We start from the raw sequence: 18,034 nt of genomic DNA on the forward strand, positions 1-18,034 counted from the left end.
CTGGCTGTTTTTTGTAAATAAAGTTTTACTGGAACAGCCGAAACCGGTTTGGCTCAGTAGATAGAGCGTCGGCCTGTGGACTGAAAGGTCCCAGGTTCGATTCCAGTCAAGGGCATGTACCTTGGTTGCGGGCACAGCCCCAGTGGGGGGTGTGCAGGAGGCAGCTGATCGATGTTTCTCTCTCATCGATGTTTCTAACTCTCTATCCCTCTCCCTTCCTCTCTGTAAAAAATCAATAAAATATATTTTAAAAAATAAATAAATAAATAAAGTTTTACTGGAACAAAGGCACACTTACTGGTTCATGCGTCATCTATGTCTTGTTTCACTTTTACGGTGGCAGAGTCAAGCAGTGATAGAGATCATCTAGCCCACAAGCTTGAAATACTTAGCCTCTAGCCCTTTACAAATCTCATTTGCTAACCCTTGGTGTAGAAGAACTACTACTATCCTTTCCAAGATATTATTCTCTTATTTGATTTAAAATCTGTGATGTTTTCTACATAATTCTGTTAAAAATATCTTTACATTATAGAATTTCAAAGTCTGACTTTAAAATTCTATTTCCATTCAGTACTTCTAAACCATCCAGCGATCTCCTGGACCTCCAGCCAGACTTTTCCTCTGGAGGCGCGGCAGCAGCTGCGGCACCAGCACCAGCACCACCTTCAGGAGGAGCCACTGCGTGGGGAGGTGAGTGAAACCAGACAGTCATGCCATCTCTCTACTTAGTTGCTTTTGCTCAGCTATAATTGTTATGCTTACCTTCTGAGGGTCCAAAATGGTGCTAGAAACTTGGAGAGAAAATGTTCACAATGGCATCTATTAATTGAAATATATATCGAGTGAGACAGAGACAGAAAAAGTACACATAATACAGTTAAAATGTTCATGTAGTCATGTAGTTTTTATTTTAAAAGTTGGAACAAAGGCAGTACTTTCCTTTGCTGTTCTAAAATTCTGATTATATTTAGTCTTGTTTTCTAGAGATTCAGGCTTTAGAAGTCTGGGTATTCCTGAACATTTATGAGATTATGCAAAGTCAGCATTTCTAATTTGGTTTTCTCAAGGAAAGCCTTCCTTCATGGATTCCTGACAGGAATTGATTTTATTCACATTGTATTTGACTAAATGCAGTTAAAATATGGGATAGCTTTGTCACTGGAGAATCAAACTTCTCGATTTCTCGCAGGAGCGGGATTCTTGTGAGATCTTTAGGAAATGAATTTTCTAAGACTTGCACGGGAGAACAAGATATGGTAAAAGACTTTATTTGCATGGAGTTACATCTCTCAGGTTGCAAAGCCCCATGCCTCTTAACCCAGTCCTGAATAGAGGGGCATCTGGGAGTCCAGTAGAGCCAAAAGGGGGGCCAGTGTCCAGAGCTTCTGTTCCATGTTGCAGCCGGGTCCAGCTCAGCATTCAGGCGAATTAAAGTCCACTAGTCCACTGTGTGGGCACAGGGTAGTGCACCTCCTGCAATAAGAGACCCAGGAACCCGGCACACCAGAGAGAGAGAGGCTCTGTAATAAATCAGTGACCCAAAATAACAGCATAGGCGATCTGATCCTGAATTCCTGACTGGGGGGTCATGGAGCGTAGTCATGCTCCAGGCCTCCGTCTTCTTTAGTGAAAGGTGTATCTTTGCTTTAAGTCAGCCCTTTCCATCGTTCTTGTGCATATAGTTTACCACACCTTTGAAATGCCAGATTAATCCTCTTTTTTAGAGGCATAACCACTCTTAAGGGAGCACATAATCTTGTTATCTATCCTATAATACCATCATTTCGCCACCTTCAGGTATCTTCCTTATGTCCCCTTCTGAATTCCAAATGTATAAAAAGAACTACAAAGCTACCATGCTTGGGAGCATTTGAGAGCTTGCTTCATGGCATGTCATCAGGTAGCTCAAATAAACTCAAACAGGCTCTTAAAAAATTCTTTACAAGTTTGGACATTTCTTACCTTGACACTCTTAAAAAATTATTTTGGTGCCAACAGTTAAAAAAATAAAATAAAACATACACACAAAAGAAAAATGTAGGTGAAATCTTTTTCAATTTCAATATGACATTTTAATTCACATTCATCTCCAAGGAGTTTTTGCTAAGACACATAATATTGTGAAGAATATGTTTTAATAACTAATTTTATTATAACACTTTTCAGTCTTTACTTGTTAGAATAACTATTGGTGACAAACACTGAGATATCAGTAGGTCTAGTCGTGTGGTTTCAGCCTGGGCTGTCTGGCCTGGACAGCCAGTTTGTGTGAGACTCCGGAGAGGGACTGATATCCAGCCTGCTTTAATCCTTTCTCATCCTTGAGAGAAAGGTGCTTTTTCTAAGCTGGTAGGCCCGAGGGAACACTTTTTAATAATTAGTGCAGAGGACTTTCTAGGCTACCAGAAGCCTTGAGGTAGGGCCTGCTGGCCACTTTTTGATGGTTAGACAGCATTAGTCTTCTGTCTCAACAAAATACCTACAGCCACAGTATTGTATATCAGTGGAAAAGTCAGCTGGGGAGAAAAATGCTAATAAGTAAATTTCCTAAGCAAAATAATAAAAATTATAAGCCTTAAGAAATTGAAGTAGTGTAATACGAAGTTGAGAAATCATAGTCACCCACTTTCAGTTTGCATTTATTCTACAGATCCAGTGATGGTTGAAGATTTGAAGATGATGCTAAATTGTAACAAATACATTTTGGCTTATGTGACTAAAAAAAAAATCACTTTCTCAATATTGTTTGATAAGATTAGGCTGATTTTATTATTGAAGCATATTTTAATTTTGTTTAACTAGACAGTACAATACAAACTTTAAAAGCTAGTTAGACCTATTTGGATATTCTTATCTGACCATAACACAGAGGATTTCATTTTCAAACTACCATCACTACTTCAGGTGTTTCTAAGTATTGCCATTTTAGGGGATATATTGTAAATGATACAATTTTTTTCTTGTTGGTGTAAAGCAACCAGATTTTAGCAAATTTATATTTTGGTAAATTTAATTTAAATAGTGCTTATAAGATTTGGCATCCTGTGGGCTAATAATGAACATGTTTCATTGAAAAAAATACAGAGCATTTTTTAAATTCCTACTTTTGGCCCCATAATAGGGAGAGTGTTTTTTTCTTATAATAAATTCATCTCTCACCACAAACAAGTGAGTTATGTATGTTATATTTCTGTGTATCGTAGAAGTGGGAAAACAGATTATTTCTTATTATAAATGCTTGAAGTCAGATTTCTGCTTTTTGAGAAACATGGAATTACTGCTAGAGTTTTAATTAGAATTAATGGACCTAATAAGAATTAAATATCAACATGTATTTGAAAGCTCATCAATATTATGTGATCATATGACTTTAATAATTTCCATGTGGAATATTAGCTACAGTAGAAGCAGTTTTTATGACTCATATTACCATTTTCTTGTTAATTAAATCTGGGGGGGGCATATCTTTAGGCTATTTTCATACACATGCATTTAGACAGACGCACACACACAGAAAGATTAGAAGCTTTGACATTCACAGATCAATAATGAAAATTATAATTTAACCTAAATGTTAGCTATAGCTAGCATTTAATGTAAGCATTTATATGTAACAGATATGGGTAAGTACTTAAATATATGAACACATTTAATCTTTATAATAACCTAAAAGTTTAGCTACAGCTCACTGCAGAATATAGATTTCCTTGTTAATTTAGTTGTAGGTCTGTTTTCTTGGTTACAGTGAATATTTTCCAGTGATTTCTATTATTTAAAAAATCTGATTGTATACCATTTGCAAGTGGATCAACTCTGCTATTGTAGCTTTTTTGGATAGATTAATTCTTTACAACAAGTAATAGTTTTGAGAATCTTTAAAATTGTTCCTATCATCCTAAAATGGAGACTTCCTTTTATAGGAGAGAAAATTTTGCATAAAGCAAGATATAAGTAGCATAAATTTTGTTTTATCTAGAAAATGAAGAGTTTGGAGACTAAAACCTGTGGTTTCCAGGAATGGAAAAATTTTTCATCATCAATTATTCAACAATATGATTAATTACCTCATACATTTTCTTAGGAAATTTTACTTTTCTTCTTCCATTTTATCACTGCTGGAAGTTTCATCATCCCCCTCCAGCTGAACAAAATACTAGTCAAAGGCAAGGAATTAATATTTTAATCTTATATGTATATGGCTCCTCTTGACATCTTTTATATTTTTAAAATCTTTTTATTTCTCTCACCTTCTAGTATATACAAATAAGTTTTCTCCTCCTTAACAAATGTATGAAATCAGTTGCTCATTCCCCATCATAGGTCTGGAAACTGTGCTGTCACATGGCTTTTCATTCTTCTGCTAAGTCTCATTGAAGCTTGAAATATCCATGTTGATAAGGGCAGGGTGAGGGAGAGTCCCACCAATGCCTGGAAAAGAGAGAGGCCAAGTCTATCTGGCTTCTGATGACCCACTTTGGTCATCCTAAAATATTTTTAGGAAGTGTGACTGGGGAGTAACACTTGTATTGGGCCAGGTATTGTTGGTATAAGAAATTATTAGAAGAACCTTCTGTTTCTTGGGATTGTGGACCTGGCCACCGAACAGCAGAATATACTCTAGCTCCAACCCAACATACTAGTAGGTCCTTTTTGCATGCTATTTATTAAGTATACATTCTAAAATTTTAAGAGGGTTTCTAATGTCAACTCCATGTGCTATAATTTTCTAAAATTGTTATGAAATATATGGGATTTGGTTAGGAAGAGTCTGATTATCTCAGTGTAGCTGTAGAGTGCTTTACATAATATTCATTGGGTTTGCAAAATGCGTAGTTAAATGAATGTGACTATTTTAATGTCAAATTTATGTTTCTCAGTTCTTTTAAATGTCCTCTAGAACTTTTGGATTACTTAATTGTTTTTAAAGCTCTGGGGGGAAAAATCTTTCTAATGAGTTCTGATAAAAAAAATTATCATTAAAGTAAATTTACAGGAACATTCATGAATTTAAATATGAGGTGTTTCATGTGACTGAGAATAGAAAAATGCCATTGAGCAATCCAAATGTTTGATATGGAGTCATAGTAAAGTAAAGAATAACTCCTTGTAGGCTTCTTATTCAGGATGCCAACTATAATCCCACTGTTGAACACAGAAAGTATGAACCTCCCAATGAAATGCTGTGTTTTAATGTAAGGTATATATATATATATATATATATATATATATATATATATATATATATATATATATATATGTTATATTGAATTGAATAATATCTGATAATGTGAAACCTATGAAGAAGAAAAAAGTTTAGGTTGGGGTTTCTTTTTCTAACCCCTAAACTTGCATTTATTTATTTGACTGTTTTATACATTCTACAATCAAACTACAGCTTTTATAAAGCTCCAATTTATTATCTGGTATTCCAGACTATAGTAGTTTCACCTACGATCAAATAAAGAAGATCAGTAAAGTTCAGTTAGCTATAATTTCATCAGAATGGATATTTATAGTATATGGAAATCAATCAAAGTAGTTAAAATGGTAAATCTGGTAAAAAATAAATTGAGTTTTTCAAAATTGTTTAGACCTGACTTAGGTAAGTGTCTTGACCCCGCTTGCTCTCAGTTTTCCCATCTATGAAGTTGGAAACTTAATCTAGAAATTCACTAAAGTACCCTTCCAGCTCAAAAGTTCCATAATGATAACAGGTAATAGAGTTATCTCTCAGTATCCACAAGGCATTGGGTACAGGACCCCCTCAGATACCAAAATCTGCAGATGCTCAAGACCTTTATATAAAATGGCGAGTATTTGCATATAACACATATCCTCTTTAAGACATCTCTAGATTAGTTATAATCCCTAATGTAATGTAAATGCTATGTAAATAGTTGTTTACTATATTGTTTAGGGAATGATGACAAGAAAAACAGTCTGTACATGTTCAGTAGAGATGTAACGATCGTAGGTGAAACTACATAGTACACATCAGCACAACGTAACATTTTTCCCCCCAAATATTTTGGATTCACGTTTGGTTGAACCAAGGATGTAGAACACACAGATACAGAGGGCTGACTGTACATTTATGTTTTTTATTACAAATGGTCCAGAAAGCTAGAATTTCTTCAGTTAGTGCCTCACCCTGCTTGGACACTGGTGTGGTTGAATATTTCAGCTTTGTCTCTTATTTCTTCATATGCTGACACATGATGGACATCGATAGACCTTTTGGGAGAGGGTGAGTAAAGCTTTATTTTAAACTTCTGTTTTGAGAGACTTCTGGATCTTACTAACTGCCTTCATTTTGATCTTTTGGAACCTGGTGTATTTTTCGTCCTCTCCTTTTCTTCTCTTCCATCCGTTCTCCATCTCTGGTGCAACATAGACTCTCTGGCTACGCTTTCCTCTGCTCCCTCTGAAGCACAGATTTCAGATCCATTTGCCCCAGAACCCACCCCTCCTACTACAGCCGCTGAAATTGCAACTGCTTCAGCTTCCGCCTCCACTACTACAACTGTCACCGCTGTCACTGCTGAAGTGGATCTCTTCGGAGGTTAGTCAGTCACATCACTCACTGTTCCTTCATTTTCCTTCCAGGATTGCTGAGATTTAAACGTCCGTACATTGTTTAACAGCACGTCAGAGTGCTTACATATTTTTTAAATGGTTATTCATGTCTGTTTATCTTAGCTAAATTTATCAACTTTATCTTCATTTAATTTCAGTGGTTTTAGAGCAGAGGTTGACTTTCCGTTTCTCAAAGTGGAAATTGCCGCTAGAACTCTTGGCCCATATGTGTTTCCGCCCTGCAGTATCTATGGAAAAGTGGTACCAGACCTAATGCTTTTGATTTTGTCTTTTAGGCCAGATTCACACTAGCAGGGAGAAAAATATTTGGGGAATATGGGAGGGGAAATCCTGGCCTAAGTTATTTCTTAGGATTTAGGACCAAAAATATCATCTACCAGTAAGAGAGTTCAGATTTGGAGGACTCTGAAGAGAGTTTGGGGATATGCCCAGTTTTGCCACTTTAAGCGTCTTCTATCTAAGCAAAAACTTGGACCATCTTTGGCTCTGGGACTTTGAGAGATCATTTGAATGAGCTCTTGACATAGATTGAAAACAGGTTTAGGTGAGACTTGAAAGGATTGAAAATATGCAAATGTAAATTCTGACACAGAGTTGATTTAGAGCTATGGGCATGGGCCATATATCCTAGACTCTGCCAGTATCGTATGCCTGGACCTGGTGAGCCATCTGAAGCCAGTTTGTTTACGTATTCCCATCTGCGTGGTGCTGATGTCCAGACCTGGGGAGGTGCTCCTATCAAATGCACAAGTCGAGTAGTGTTATATTCATCATAGTTTTATGTTTCTTCATTATAATATGACATCTTTCCCAGGGCATTTTGAGAATATGGTAAAGACATTGGAGGAAGCAAATGGTGGGGAGGGCAGGAGAGTTTTGGCAGGCTCCGGTTTATTCGGATTCTCCCCTGGGCACTTGCTACTCTGACACGCTGTGTCACATACCACTGTTCTACATGCCGGACCCCAGTCTCTGAGGTTTACCAACATTGTCTAAGACAAAAAGCATTCCACGAGACAGCATCATTGTCACTGTTTCAAGAAAGGAATTTGCACTCCCATTCCTACAGGAGAAATCTGTTTTTAAAAAGGTGGAGGGAGGGGTTTGCAGACTCGTGAATAGTGTATTATAAAGCATCATCCACTAGAGAAAGTTTTTCAGTTATGCCCGTATAAATTTGGAGACCAAAAATTTGTGTTAACTTAAACGTATAAAATAAACTTTTTCACGCCCTCCTTTTCCCTGCCCCGATTATTGATGTTGGGTATGGCAGTTTCTCATAGGCTAATGTTAACAGAAAAACTTCAAGGAAAATAGGGACGGGATGGATAACAATGTAGTGCTTAAGCATTTCGTGCCTTTAGCGATTTAGATTTTTGTTTTTCAGGCTATGTGTAAGGAGCTAATTGCCTCTAAGAAATCAACTCCATCTTGCTTCTCTCATGACTCTCTAGAATAATAGAGCTAAAGATATTTCTTTGAAATAATCTTTGTGTCATTATGCTGTTTGTGTGTTGATCCATTTCTTCTGCTTTAACTACATTTGTCAGGCAGAGAAATATGTATGTTTGAAAATACTTTTATAATGCCATTATTTCTACCCTAAAATATAAATTTAAAGGACTAGTACAAACAAATAAGTAAGTAAATGACTAGTATTACAGAAAATCATACAAATTAATGCCAAAGAATGGGGCTCTCCCTTGATTTCACCTTTATTCTTTCTAGTCATCTGGCTAGAGGTTGATTAAAGGTGGGTACATCTGCAAATCTCATCAGTTATTTTTACTGATCTGTATAGTAAATAAAACTGGCCTCTAACAGCTATAAAATCTCTATGCTTTATGTGTCAGGAGTCTATGTGTGTCACTGTTTTTGCAGTTTTCAATGATATTCCTTAATTTCTTTCTTATTTTTCATTGATTATAAGGAATCATTTAGAGATGGGATTTTAAATAACAATGTAAATGAGAGTCTCTGGCCACAATATGTAGCCATTTTTTAAAAAATCTTGTCTCTCTAAAATGGGCAAGTGGTAGAACTTTTGAATAATAGACACCAGTTATTTGGTTTACACAACTTTAAAACATGCCATTTTGAGATTTTATGTAGCATGCACAGCAGTGTTAAGTAGATTTCTTTAGAAATAAGTTTAAAGAATTTTAATTTCTGAAAAATGGCCAATTGTTTAATTTCTTGGATATGAAATATTAAAGCATTAAATTTTCTATGTGTTTTATTTCAAGTTTGAAAAGTAGGAAATGTCTATTATTTTAAAACATTCAGAGTATACCCACATAATATTTTAGTCGTCTCAGTATAAGTTATTAAACAAGTTTCTCAGAAACAGTTTTACTAAATGTTTTATTTTTTTAATGAACTTAAACAAAAATCTTTTTTCTGTGGTCATGCATAATAGCACTGGAAGGCTGTGTTTAAAAATTTCAGTAAAACTTAAAAGATATTGATAAAACTAAAAGACAACAGCCTTAAAAACATTCTATTTTTATTTATGAAGACCTCACTAACATCACCACATTAGTTAGTAATAACAGGGTTTTCCTAAGCACTAGAATGCCATATTGACGCTAATTCCTCTGCACAAGCACCAGGGAACCCTGTCAATCACCTGAATCAAGTTATGAGCAAGCCTTCATGAGGGTGGTAGTCTGTGAGCACAAAACCAGTGGCTGGAAACCCAAGGAACTTACCCCACACGGCTGCCTTCATTTGGTGCATGTTGGTTAACAAGCTGGCTGCAGGAGCAGGAGAGGAACTGGAAAGGTGACTCTGGGGCTATTGAGGAGGATTATGTGATTTAAAGATGGCTTATGTGGCAGGAGAAGATGGGGAGAGTAGTTCAGGATGGGGAAAACGACAGCTATTAGACATATTTAGGAAGGTAGTTACAGGAAGCTTGAGAGAAAGTGTTTCCTAGATTGCTAGAAGGAAAAAAAGACTAGCCTACAACCGTGTCAGCGAGGAGCTTGCTGGGTAAGGCTTGGCAGAATTAGACGTAAATTGCCAATAGGTAACATGGGAGAGCAAACTGCATTGGAAATCGCTTTAGTTTTCAATACTGGAAGAATAATGTTGCCATTGATCATGAAAGAGAGCTAGGTATTAAAAGAAGTTTAAAAAAAACACACAAAAAAAAAACAGCTAAAACTGGTTTGGCTCAGTGGATAGAGCGTCAGCCTGCGGACTGAAGGGTCCCAGGTTCGATTCCGGTCAAGGGCATGTACCTTGGTTGCGGGCACATCTCCGGCAGGGGGTGTGCAGGAGGCAGCTGGTCTATGTTTCTCTCTCATCGATGTTTCTAGCTCTCTATCCCACTCCCTTCCTCTCTGTAAAAAATCAATAAAATATATATTAAAAAAAAAGGAATGTCTTATTTAAAAAAAAACAATGTTGAAATATTATTATCTCTCACAGTTCTGAGGCTGACTGAGCTCAGCTGCACAGTTCTTGCCCAGGGTTCCTTTGTGGCTACAGTCAGACAGTGGCTGGGCAGTCTTCCTCATCGTATCTCCTTCTCCTGGGCTGGGAAGACTGAGCAGCCAGGGGCTGGAGCGGCTGGGCTCCTGTCTTTTAGAGAAGTTTTGATGGGAGTAAGTGAGTTAAGTTTATAATATTAAGTTTTACCAAATAGGAGAAGCTTTAAAAGGAGATGTCTTGTTCACAGGAAAACAAACCAAAAAAAACCTTACTCTCCTGTGGACAGAGCTATAAATATGGGTTTACCTACTTACACATAAGTGATCATTAAAAAGGCCAGCAAGTCACACCGTGGATATTTATTTGGCCCCTAACACTGATATAACTGCTCTTTATTCCATTTTACAGGAGGAAATTGTATACTGTGGGATGCGGCATAGCTCACAGCAGTGTTGCCTAGTGGTTAGACACACACCTCAGTCAGACAGTTCATGGCCAAATCCTGACTCTGTCATTTGCTGGTTGTGTGACCTTGGTCCAGTCCCTGAGCCTCCACGCTTCCATTCTTTTATCTACAAAGTGGAGATAGTGTAACCTGTATCACAAGATACGTAGGAATTAAATTTAATAATGCACATAAAATATTTACACAGTGACTGGCACATAAATATCACTGAATAGTGACTGCTATTACGGTTTCTACTATTCCCATTTTATTAGCCTGAGTTCCAAAGTTTTACAGGAAAAAACAAGAAAGAAAACAGACCTGACTCATGACAAAATGTTTTCAGCCCTTCCAACGTCCTCTTAGACTTTTCTTATGCTCTTCTGCCCCGTCGTAGGGTTTCATGTTGCTCTACGTTCTCTATTATCGTATCCTTAACATGGCACCTGGAGAAGAAGCTGTGCCCTGTCTCCTCATGTATGTTTCATACTCCATTACTATCATTTGGCCTCTCCCTCATTGACCTCAGTGTGGCTGAGTGAAGCAGTCAGATCCCACAAATCAATAAGATGTGAATAACTGATTGTCCTGCTGTCCCTTCTAGGGATACTTGTGTTTTTGTAAAGGACCTCTTAAGCCAAGTGAGTCTCTAATTTAATGTTTGCTAGAGTACTTAATTTAATGCTGAGCCTCAAGAGATTGCTAATGTGTTTCACAATCAGATCATTTTGGAATGTGCTGGGATAAACAGAGAAACAAGGGCCCTGACTGTAGGATTTCCTATAGCCTAAAACACTACACAAATCTCTGAGGAAGGGGATATACTGTGCAGTGTTTCCCCAGTATAACTGACAAACCCCTTTTCGTGGCCGGAAGAGCAGTATTCTGGGGAACTCTGGTAGGTAGGGAAGGCAGTGTTTTAAGATGGGAAGGCTAGCCTGTAAGAAACAGGTTCTAAGTGGGTGTTGGTGCCCACTTTCCAGCAGTTTCTTCTAGGCAACTTATGATGGCTTCATTCCTTTTGTACTTTGGAACCATAGAAGCTCTTCAAAAACTCCAGGATTTTTTTTTTTACTATAATTAACATCATCTGTTGGCAAAAAAGAAAAAAAGAAAAAGAAAGAAGCAACACACATTGGGAACCATCAACAATTTATAAATTGGGCATTTATAAACTGGGTCTGCCTGTATTTTAATGAATTTTCTAACTCTAAATAGTAAGAACACATATTCTTAAAACATGAAACTATATTTTAATCTACTGAGTGTAGATTATTTTCCAAACAACTAGAGCAGTACAATATTTGAAAGCAACAATACATCTAAGTAAAAATAAAGGCATTATGGTGTCATCCCCTAAGGTTATTATCTCCTTATTTCTTTAAAACAAGTCCTTGGTTGTACCTGAAAATGCTTTTCAAATGGTTATGAAGACCTAACTTTAATGAATACTTTGTAAACCTTTTGTATTAACAGTATAATTTCTCCTGTACTAGACTATAAAAAAAAATTTTAAAACTAAACTGTTTCACATTACCGTTGTATATTCCAATTTATTGGCATTAAAGAAGACATCCATGTTGCTAGAAACCACTAAAGGCCTCTCAGTGATGTAGTGAATAAGTAGCACCTGGACATCAAAGTGTAATGTCTTAAGTTACATAATAAGGTTATTTTTGTTTTAATTTTCACATCCATTAATTTCTAGTGATGCATAAAACATGCTTCTCGGAGCCCTTATACAATGAGAATCCTGTTACCTGTTGGGTCCTAATAGGCCTCACAGGATCGACACTGTACCACTTGCATGTAACCAACATGACGGGGCGCAAAGAGCTGTTTTGTGACCACCGACAGTGCATGGGCCGTGAAAACGCGTTTTAAGAAACTCGTGTTGTATAAGGGAGCCTTCTTCGCAATTTAACGTGGTTCTTTTACTATATTTCTTCTCTTTTTATTCCTTTAATTTCTGCTGTTTTAAACACTGCACCCAAGATGCCTTTGCAGCTTCTCCCGGGGAGGCCCCTGCAGCATCCGAAGGGGCCGCCGCAGCCACCCCAACCCCGGTAGCCGCGGCACTTGATGCATGTTCAGGAAATGGTGGGTTTCCAGTCACGAGCCCGTCTGTTGTTTTTCTGTCCTAATGTGAAACTGCCGTAGTTAGATGGGGCCATCTGTGTTCCTAATTTTACTTTCTTCTGAGTAAAATATGTCCTTCATCGTAGCTGACTAGATAATGCCGGCACTTAAAACATTAAGGCAATGAAGGGCATACTGATCAAAATTGACAATTTCTCAAGATTGACAATTTTTACCAGTGCAAGTATGCTCTCTTAATGTTTTTTTTTATTCTCTGATGCTATATTGTGACTCTTCTGTAACACAGAGTTCAAATATATAGGCATGTTTTCATGTATTTTCAAAGCTACTGGACTAAGTAAGGATTTGAAGAATAACAATCTCTGATGCTAGACTGTAGGCTCATCTTACACGTACCTTGATGTGTTTCAGTTTCTTAACTTGCGGTACCTGCTAAATTTTCCTTTTTTTTTTTTTCTTTAGAAAAACATCCTAATCACTGACCCCTGCTCATAGGGCAGTAGTTTAGTCCAAGCAGCCTAATGAATGCCTAGCTAGTGGGTAAATATCCATGTCAGGTGTCTCGTACCATAGTTGTGATGCCAGTCTCTCGTCTCTTTCCTTGACTGATGCTCTGTACGTGTCTCCACTTTCCTTTCCAAAAGACCCCTTTGCCCCATCCGAAGGCAGTGCAGAGGCTGCATCCGAGCTGGACCTCTTTGCCATGAAGCCACCCGAGACCAGTGCTCCTGTAGTTACCCCTACAGCTAGCACAGCCCCTCCGGTTCCTGCCACTGCTCCTTCTCCTGCTCCCGCCATTGCAGCGGCCACCGCTGCCACTACCGCCGCTGCTACCACCGCCACCGCCACCACCTCCGCCGCCACCGCCACCACCACCACCGCTCCTCCTGCTCTAGATATCTTTGGTGGTAATTTTTTGTTCTTGTCATTGAACCCATTCCATCCGGTGGAGTGAATGCTGGTAGCTTGCGATGTGCTGCCTCCACCACTCCCGCTGCATGAGCACCTTGTACCTGGGTGGTTCTCTAGAGGCCCTGTGCTGCTGCTGCCAGCACCCCCCAGCCTGCTAACGCCACAACTGGGAAGGGGTGCTGCTGATTCAGGCTGGCTCATCCAGCGGAGTAAAGGCCTGTGTGTTCTTGGTCTTAGATTTGTTTGAGGCCGCCCCTGAAGCCGCTGCAGCGCCCAAGCCGGATGCTGCTCCTAGCATAGACCTGTTCGGTACAGGTAAAGCCAAAGCCACCCCTCTCTCCCGGTAGTGCTCCCAGATGTGTGGGTGACCGAGCCCTGTGTCCTCGCCTGTGTGGATGCGTTTGTTAGATGTGTGACTCGGACTGCCGCTTCCTACCACTTACTGCTGCCTGGTTTTGGTTTGTTTCCCTTTCGGAAGATGCTTTCTCCTCTCCACCGCCTGGGGCCTCTCCTGTGCCTGAGAGCTCTCTCACCGCCGACCTCTTATCCGGTGAGTCCCTCGGCCCCCAAGTCAAGCCTTCAGCTGCCCTGGGGGGGTCCGGCGTGGAGAGGGCAGTATGAGAGCCTGCGGTTTGTCTTGGGTCCTCTTCACCAAAAAAAAAATCGCTTTTTAAAATCTCATTCTTCGGCCCGTCGCCAACTGAGGAAGGTTAATATTTCAAATTTAACGCAATGAAAAGACAAAACTTCTTTTTTTTTTTCCCCCCCCCACACTGAAACCTCTGACCTCACGATGTCAAATTTTATTTTCCTCGGGAAAGTGTGTATTGTTAGATCCATTCGCTTTCCCTTAACTGTCAAGACTGTGTGCACTGTACCACCCGCTGTTAAACGTGAAATCTCAAGAAGCCCTTTGCCGAGGCTCATGGTTTCATTTTCCTCTGGGTGACCGGCAATGTTTCCTGTTGTGTGCTTCGCTGCAGTGGATACATTTGCATCACCGGCTCCTGCACCCACTGCCTCTCCAGCAAAGGTGGATTCTTCAGGTGTGATAGACCTTTTCGGGGGTGCGTATCTCTCCTCCTTCAACCCTTACCAGAGTCTTATTTTTCCCTCATAATAGTTTGTAGATCCTCTCTTTCATTTTTTTTTTCCATGTGAAGTCATTTCCATCTCTTGAATGTAAACTCCAGTTTTTAAGATCTTTGCATTTCTTTGCATCATCTTCATCCTCATCATTTCATAATTTTCCGTGCATGGCCTAACAACTCTAGATGATTGTTTTTAACTTTTCGTTCATCCTTATGTAGAATCAGCTCATTTGAATTTCTTTCTACTGTTCTTCCCTGGTGATCCTGATCTGTTGGCTAAAGCAACATTTCTAAGTTCTTAAAGGCAATATAAAAATGAACGAAATTCAGAATTGAAAACACAAATAAGCCAGTCAAAATTGAACATATAAGTTCTAGATGTTATACGTTATTTTGTAGAGTTTATTTATATTGAGTTTAATGTTTTAAAATCCTTCCAAAGAATTGGAAGGTATTTCACTGATTTAAATGTATTTTCCTCTTCCTGTATATGTTATTTAAAGCAGGAAAATGTGCTGAATTAATCCTGAATTACTCCTTTGGATGATATATTTAAAGTCTTCTGTTAGCAGTAAATTTACAAGGAAAAAAAATGCAGGATAGACGTGATTTCTTCATGAATATTCCTAAGTGTGTATCTACTGGCTAAAACATTATCCTTAGCAAGTTAAACCCACACTAAGTACTCTGTGTGCCATGATGGGTAGGGTACATGAGGGTGCAAGGATGTCACAGTTTCTGTCATTCAGAGGCTCAAAAATTGTGGCAAATAAACATGAAACCTTGACATATGGGTATAAGGGGGCTGTTGCTGCTGCTTGAATTGTTTGTTTAAATTTTTTTAAGTTTAATAGAGTTATAAATGGAAAATTTGTATTTTATTACCTTTGGACAAAATTCTTAACACTTTGATCTTATTTTGATAAATGACAGGACTTAGTCCAAAAGTTTTATCCTTTAAAAAGTGATCTTACTCTTACAAAGGCGTTAATTCTTAACTATTATAGAACTCTTCTTTTTTGAGAGAGAATAAAGTTATCAGAGTATTAATTCAATTCACTCTGTCATTTCACATATCCATAGGCGACTAGCTCACTGTACAAAGCTCCATATCTATGCATTTATCTGCAAAACACTTAAATTACTCACTGTACTTACCGTTTACACTCTTTTACTTTTTTGCTGCATAATGGATAATGGGTAGATGCATTTGGAACTAGTGCTTCTGAACCCCAACCTGCACCTCAGGCTGCTTCTAGTTCGTCAGCATCGGCAGACCTACTAGCTGGTAATTAAATTAAAATGAAATGGTATTTTGTGGAAGTTAAGTTTGGATATATTTTTATAAGTAATAGCTATTATGTAAATTTTAAGGTGCATGTTTTCTTTGAGACATGAAATTGAAAAACAAGACATTATATAATTGAAGGTTATTTCCCAGAATTTTATGAAATTAATCTTAAAATCACATTTGTATACAAGCCACCACTGTGGCTCCATGGATGCTTCTAATCTGCCTTACTTTTAGTTAGCACATTTTTTTTGGTTTACTTTAGAGGTAATATGCTTATGTTTTAAGCCCTGGCTGGACACCTCAGTTGGTCAGAGCCTCATCCTGATAGGCCAAGGCTGTGGGTTCGATCCCCTGTCAGGGTACATACAAAAATCAACCAATGAGTGCATAAATAAGTGGAACAAAAATCACTGTCTCTCTCCCTCTCCCTCACCCTCTCCTTCTCTCCATTCCTTTCTAAAATCAATAAAAGTATTTTTAAAATATGCTTATGTTTGATCATTGATTCTATAATGTATGAATCACACTAGGAGAAACTCATAGATTTCTACCATTGGGTTGAAGCTGCTTCCACCTTTTAACAAGCTGATCATTTTTTTTATCTGTAAACCCCTGGAATAATCCCAGTTCAACAGGACTATGTTGTGGAATAGATTAGTACAAGATGCCTAGAATTATTGCTTATTGCTATGATGGGATAGATAGACTAAAAGGAAACATTTCAAGGACTCCAAGACAGTAAAAGGCCACTGTTGTCTTTCTTGGGGGCAAGGCAAAGTGTGCTTAATGATAGCCAGACCTAGACATTATGATTTTTACAGGCAAAGCACTTGCCAGTTACAAGACCACAAAAGTGAGTTTTGGGTTCTGGTTATCAACTCACAGGACACTGCTGTTTTACCTCACTCTGACTTAACTTAGAAGGGTACATATAGGAAGCACAGCAGCAGCATCACAGAGGACTCAGATACCTAGATGCAACTTCCTCTGTCCCTCCCCAGTCACCAAAAGAGATGCATTTTGGTCATAATGTTGGTGAGGAGCTGGTGAGAATGTAGGTCCCATAAGCACAGGGAAGCCACCATGTCCAGAGTCTCTCAGCTTAAATTCTCTGCTAGCCATGTAGCCTTTGATAGGGTAGTGACTGGCTCTCATTTTAGAGTGTAATAGCAATCCTAACACCGGATATACCGGGGAACATTCGTTCTTGGATTAGTAGTGAGTAATGGCCTCCTCAGCCTTCAGAGTTGTAGGACATTTGACATGACGGCAAATATTTCCTCAAGAGGCTGCAAATATTTCCTTTATTGCAACCCCACTCTTGACCTTCCCTTCCATAAGTAATTCAAACTGGACATTCAATCATCTTTCCCAGGGGCAATGGCATTCTTTATGTCTTTCCCATCTTTCCCTATAAACAAGACATTCCTATTTGCCAAATCCACTTCATACCAGTGACTGCCAGCTGGTATTTTTCTGAATGATGAAGATTCAGGATTCCACTGTGGACTTGGAAAGTTGCAGATATGACAAGAGGCCGTGCATTTAACACAAACCACAACTGGTTTTTGGTGGGAAAAAAAAATACTAGCTTATCTGACTTTTCTCCTGGTCCAGATATTCTTCATAGCAGCTTCAAATTGGTCACAGAAACTTTAAGCTCTAGCTAAACCAGTACACTTAATTCAGATATTTAACAGGCTGTAAATGGAAGAATATGTTTTTAGTTAGCACAAACTATGCTATAGCAATAAGATTTTAACAGGCTGCAGAAACAGCATAATTTTAAATGCTGTTTGAGGGGAAATGACCTTGTCAATTTTAAAATGAGATCAGTGATTACAAATTTTTGCTGTGAAGTTATAATTAAGATTGAAATGGTATGAATAAAATTAAATGTTCTGGCTTTTTTCAGAATTGCAGGAAGTCCTTCTTTCTCTCTGGGTATTCTCTCCAAGTCATTGAGATTACTGGTAGGATGCAGATATTATGCATATCTCAGATGGAGTCTGGCTGGAAACTTAAGAGTTAAATTTATAACAAATAAAGGTTAATATTATTTTACACAGTGAAGAATACAGCTGGCAAACTTCTCTCAGTATATACCAGCTGAAAATATAGAGATTTGAAAGATACAGATTCCTGGATGATGGA

At 38.3% G+C, this 18,034-nt stretch overlaps 1 protein-coding gene across 10 annotated transcripts in view; it reads left to right on the top strand.

Moving 5' to 3' along the window:
- Window positions 1-18,034, top strand: part of SNAP91 (synaptosome associated protein 91) — a 128,979-nt gene that overhangs the window by 74,412 nt on the left and 36,533 nt on the right. For 6 of the 10 annotated variants that reach the window (XR_013814001.1, XM_079780738.1, XM_079780737.1 and 3 more), the window contains exons 13-18: window positions 575-693; window positions 6,236-6,250; window positions 13,228-13,491; window positions 13,733-13,810; window positions 13,974-14,045; window positions 14,479-14,562. Coding sequence is in view for 9 of the 10 variants with exons in the window: in XM_079780738.1 (XP_079636864.1) it covers window positions 575-693; window positions 6,236-6,250; window positions 13,228-13,491; window positions 13,733-13,810; window positions 13,974-14,045; window positions 14,479-14,562 (632 nt within the window). In the remaining variant the exon portion in view is untranslated. Of the gene's footprint in view, window positions 1-574; window positions 694-6,235; window positions 6,251-6,397; window positions 6,566-12,478; window positions 12,584-13,227; window positions 13,492-13,732; window positions 13,811-13,973; window positions 14,046-14,478; window positions 14,563-15,790; window positions 15,875-18,034 lie in introns of all 10 variants that reach the window. The other 4 variants (XM_079780736.1, XM_079780741.1, XM_079780742.1 and 1 more) reach the window with 4 other exon arrangements.

The sequence above is a fragment of the Cnephaeus nilssonii genome (assembly GCF_951640355.1).
Source record: "Cnephaeus nilssonii genome assembly, chromosome: 9".
Lineage (NCBI taxonomy): Eukaryota > Metazoa > Chordata > Mammalia > Chiroptera > Vespertilionidae > Cnephaeus > Cnephaeus nilssonii.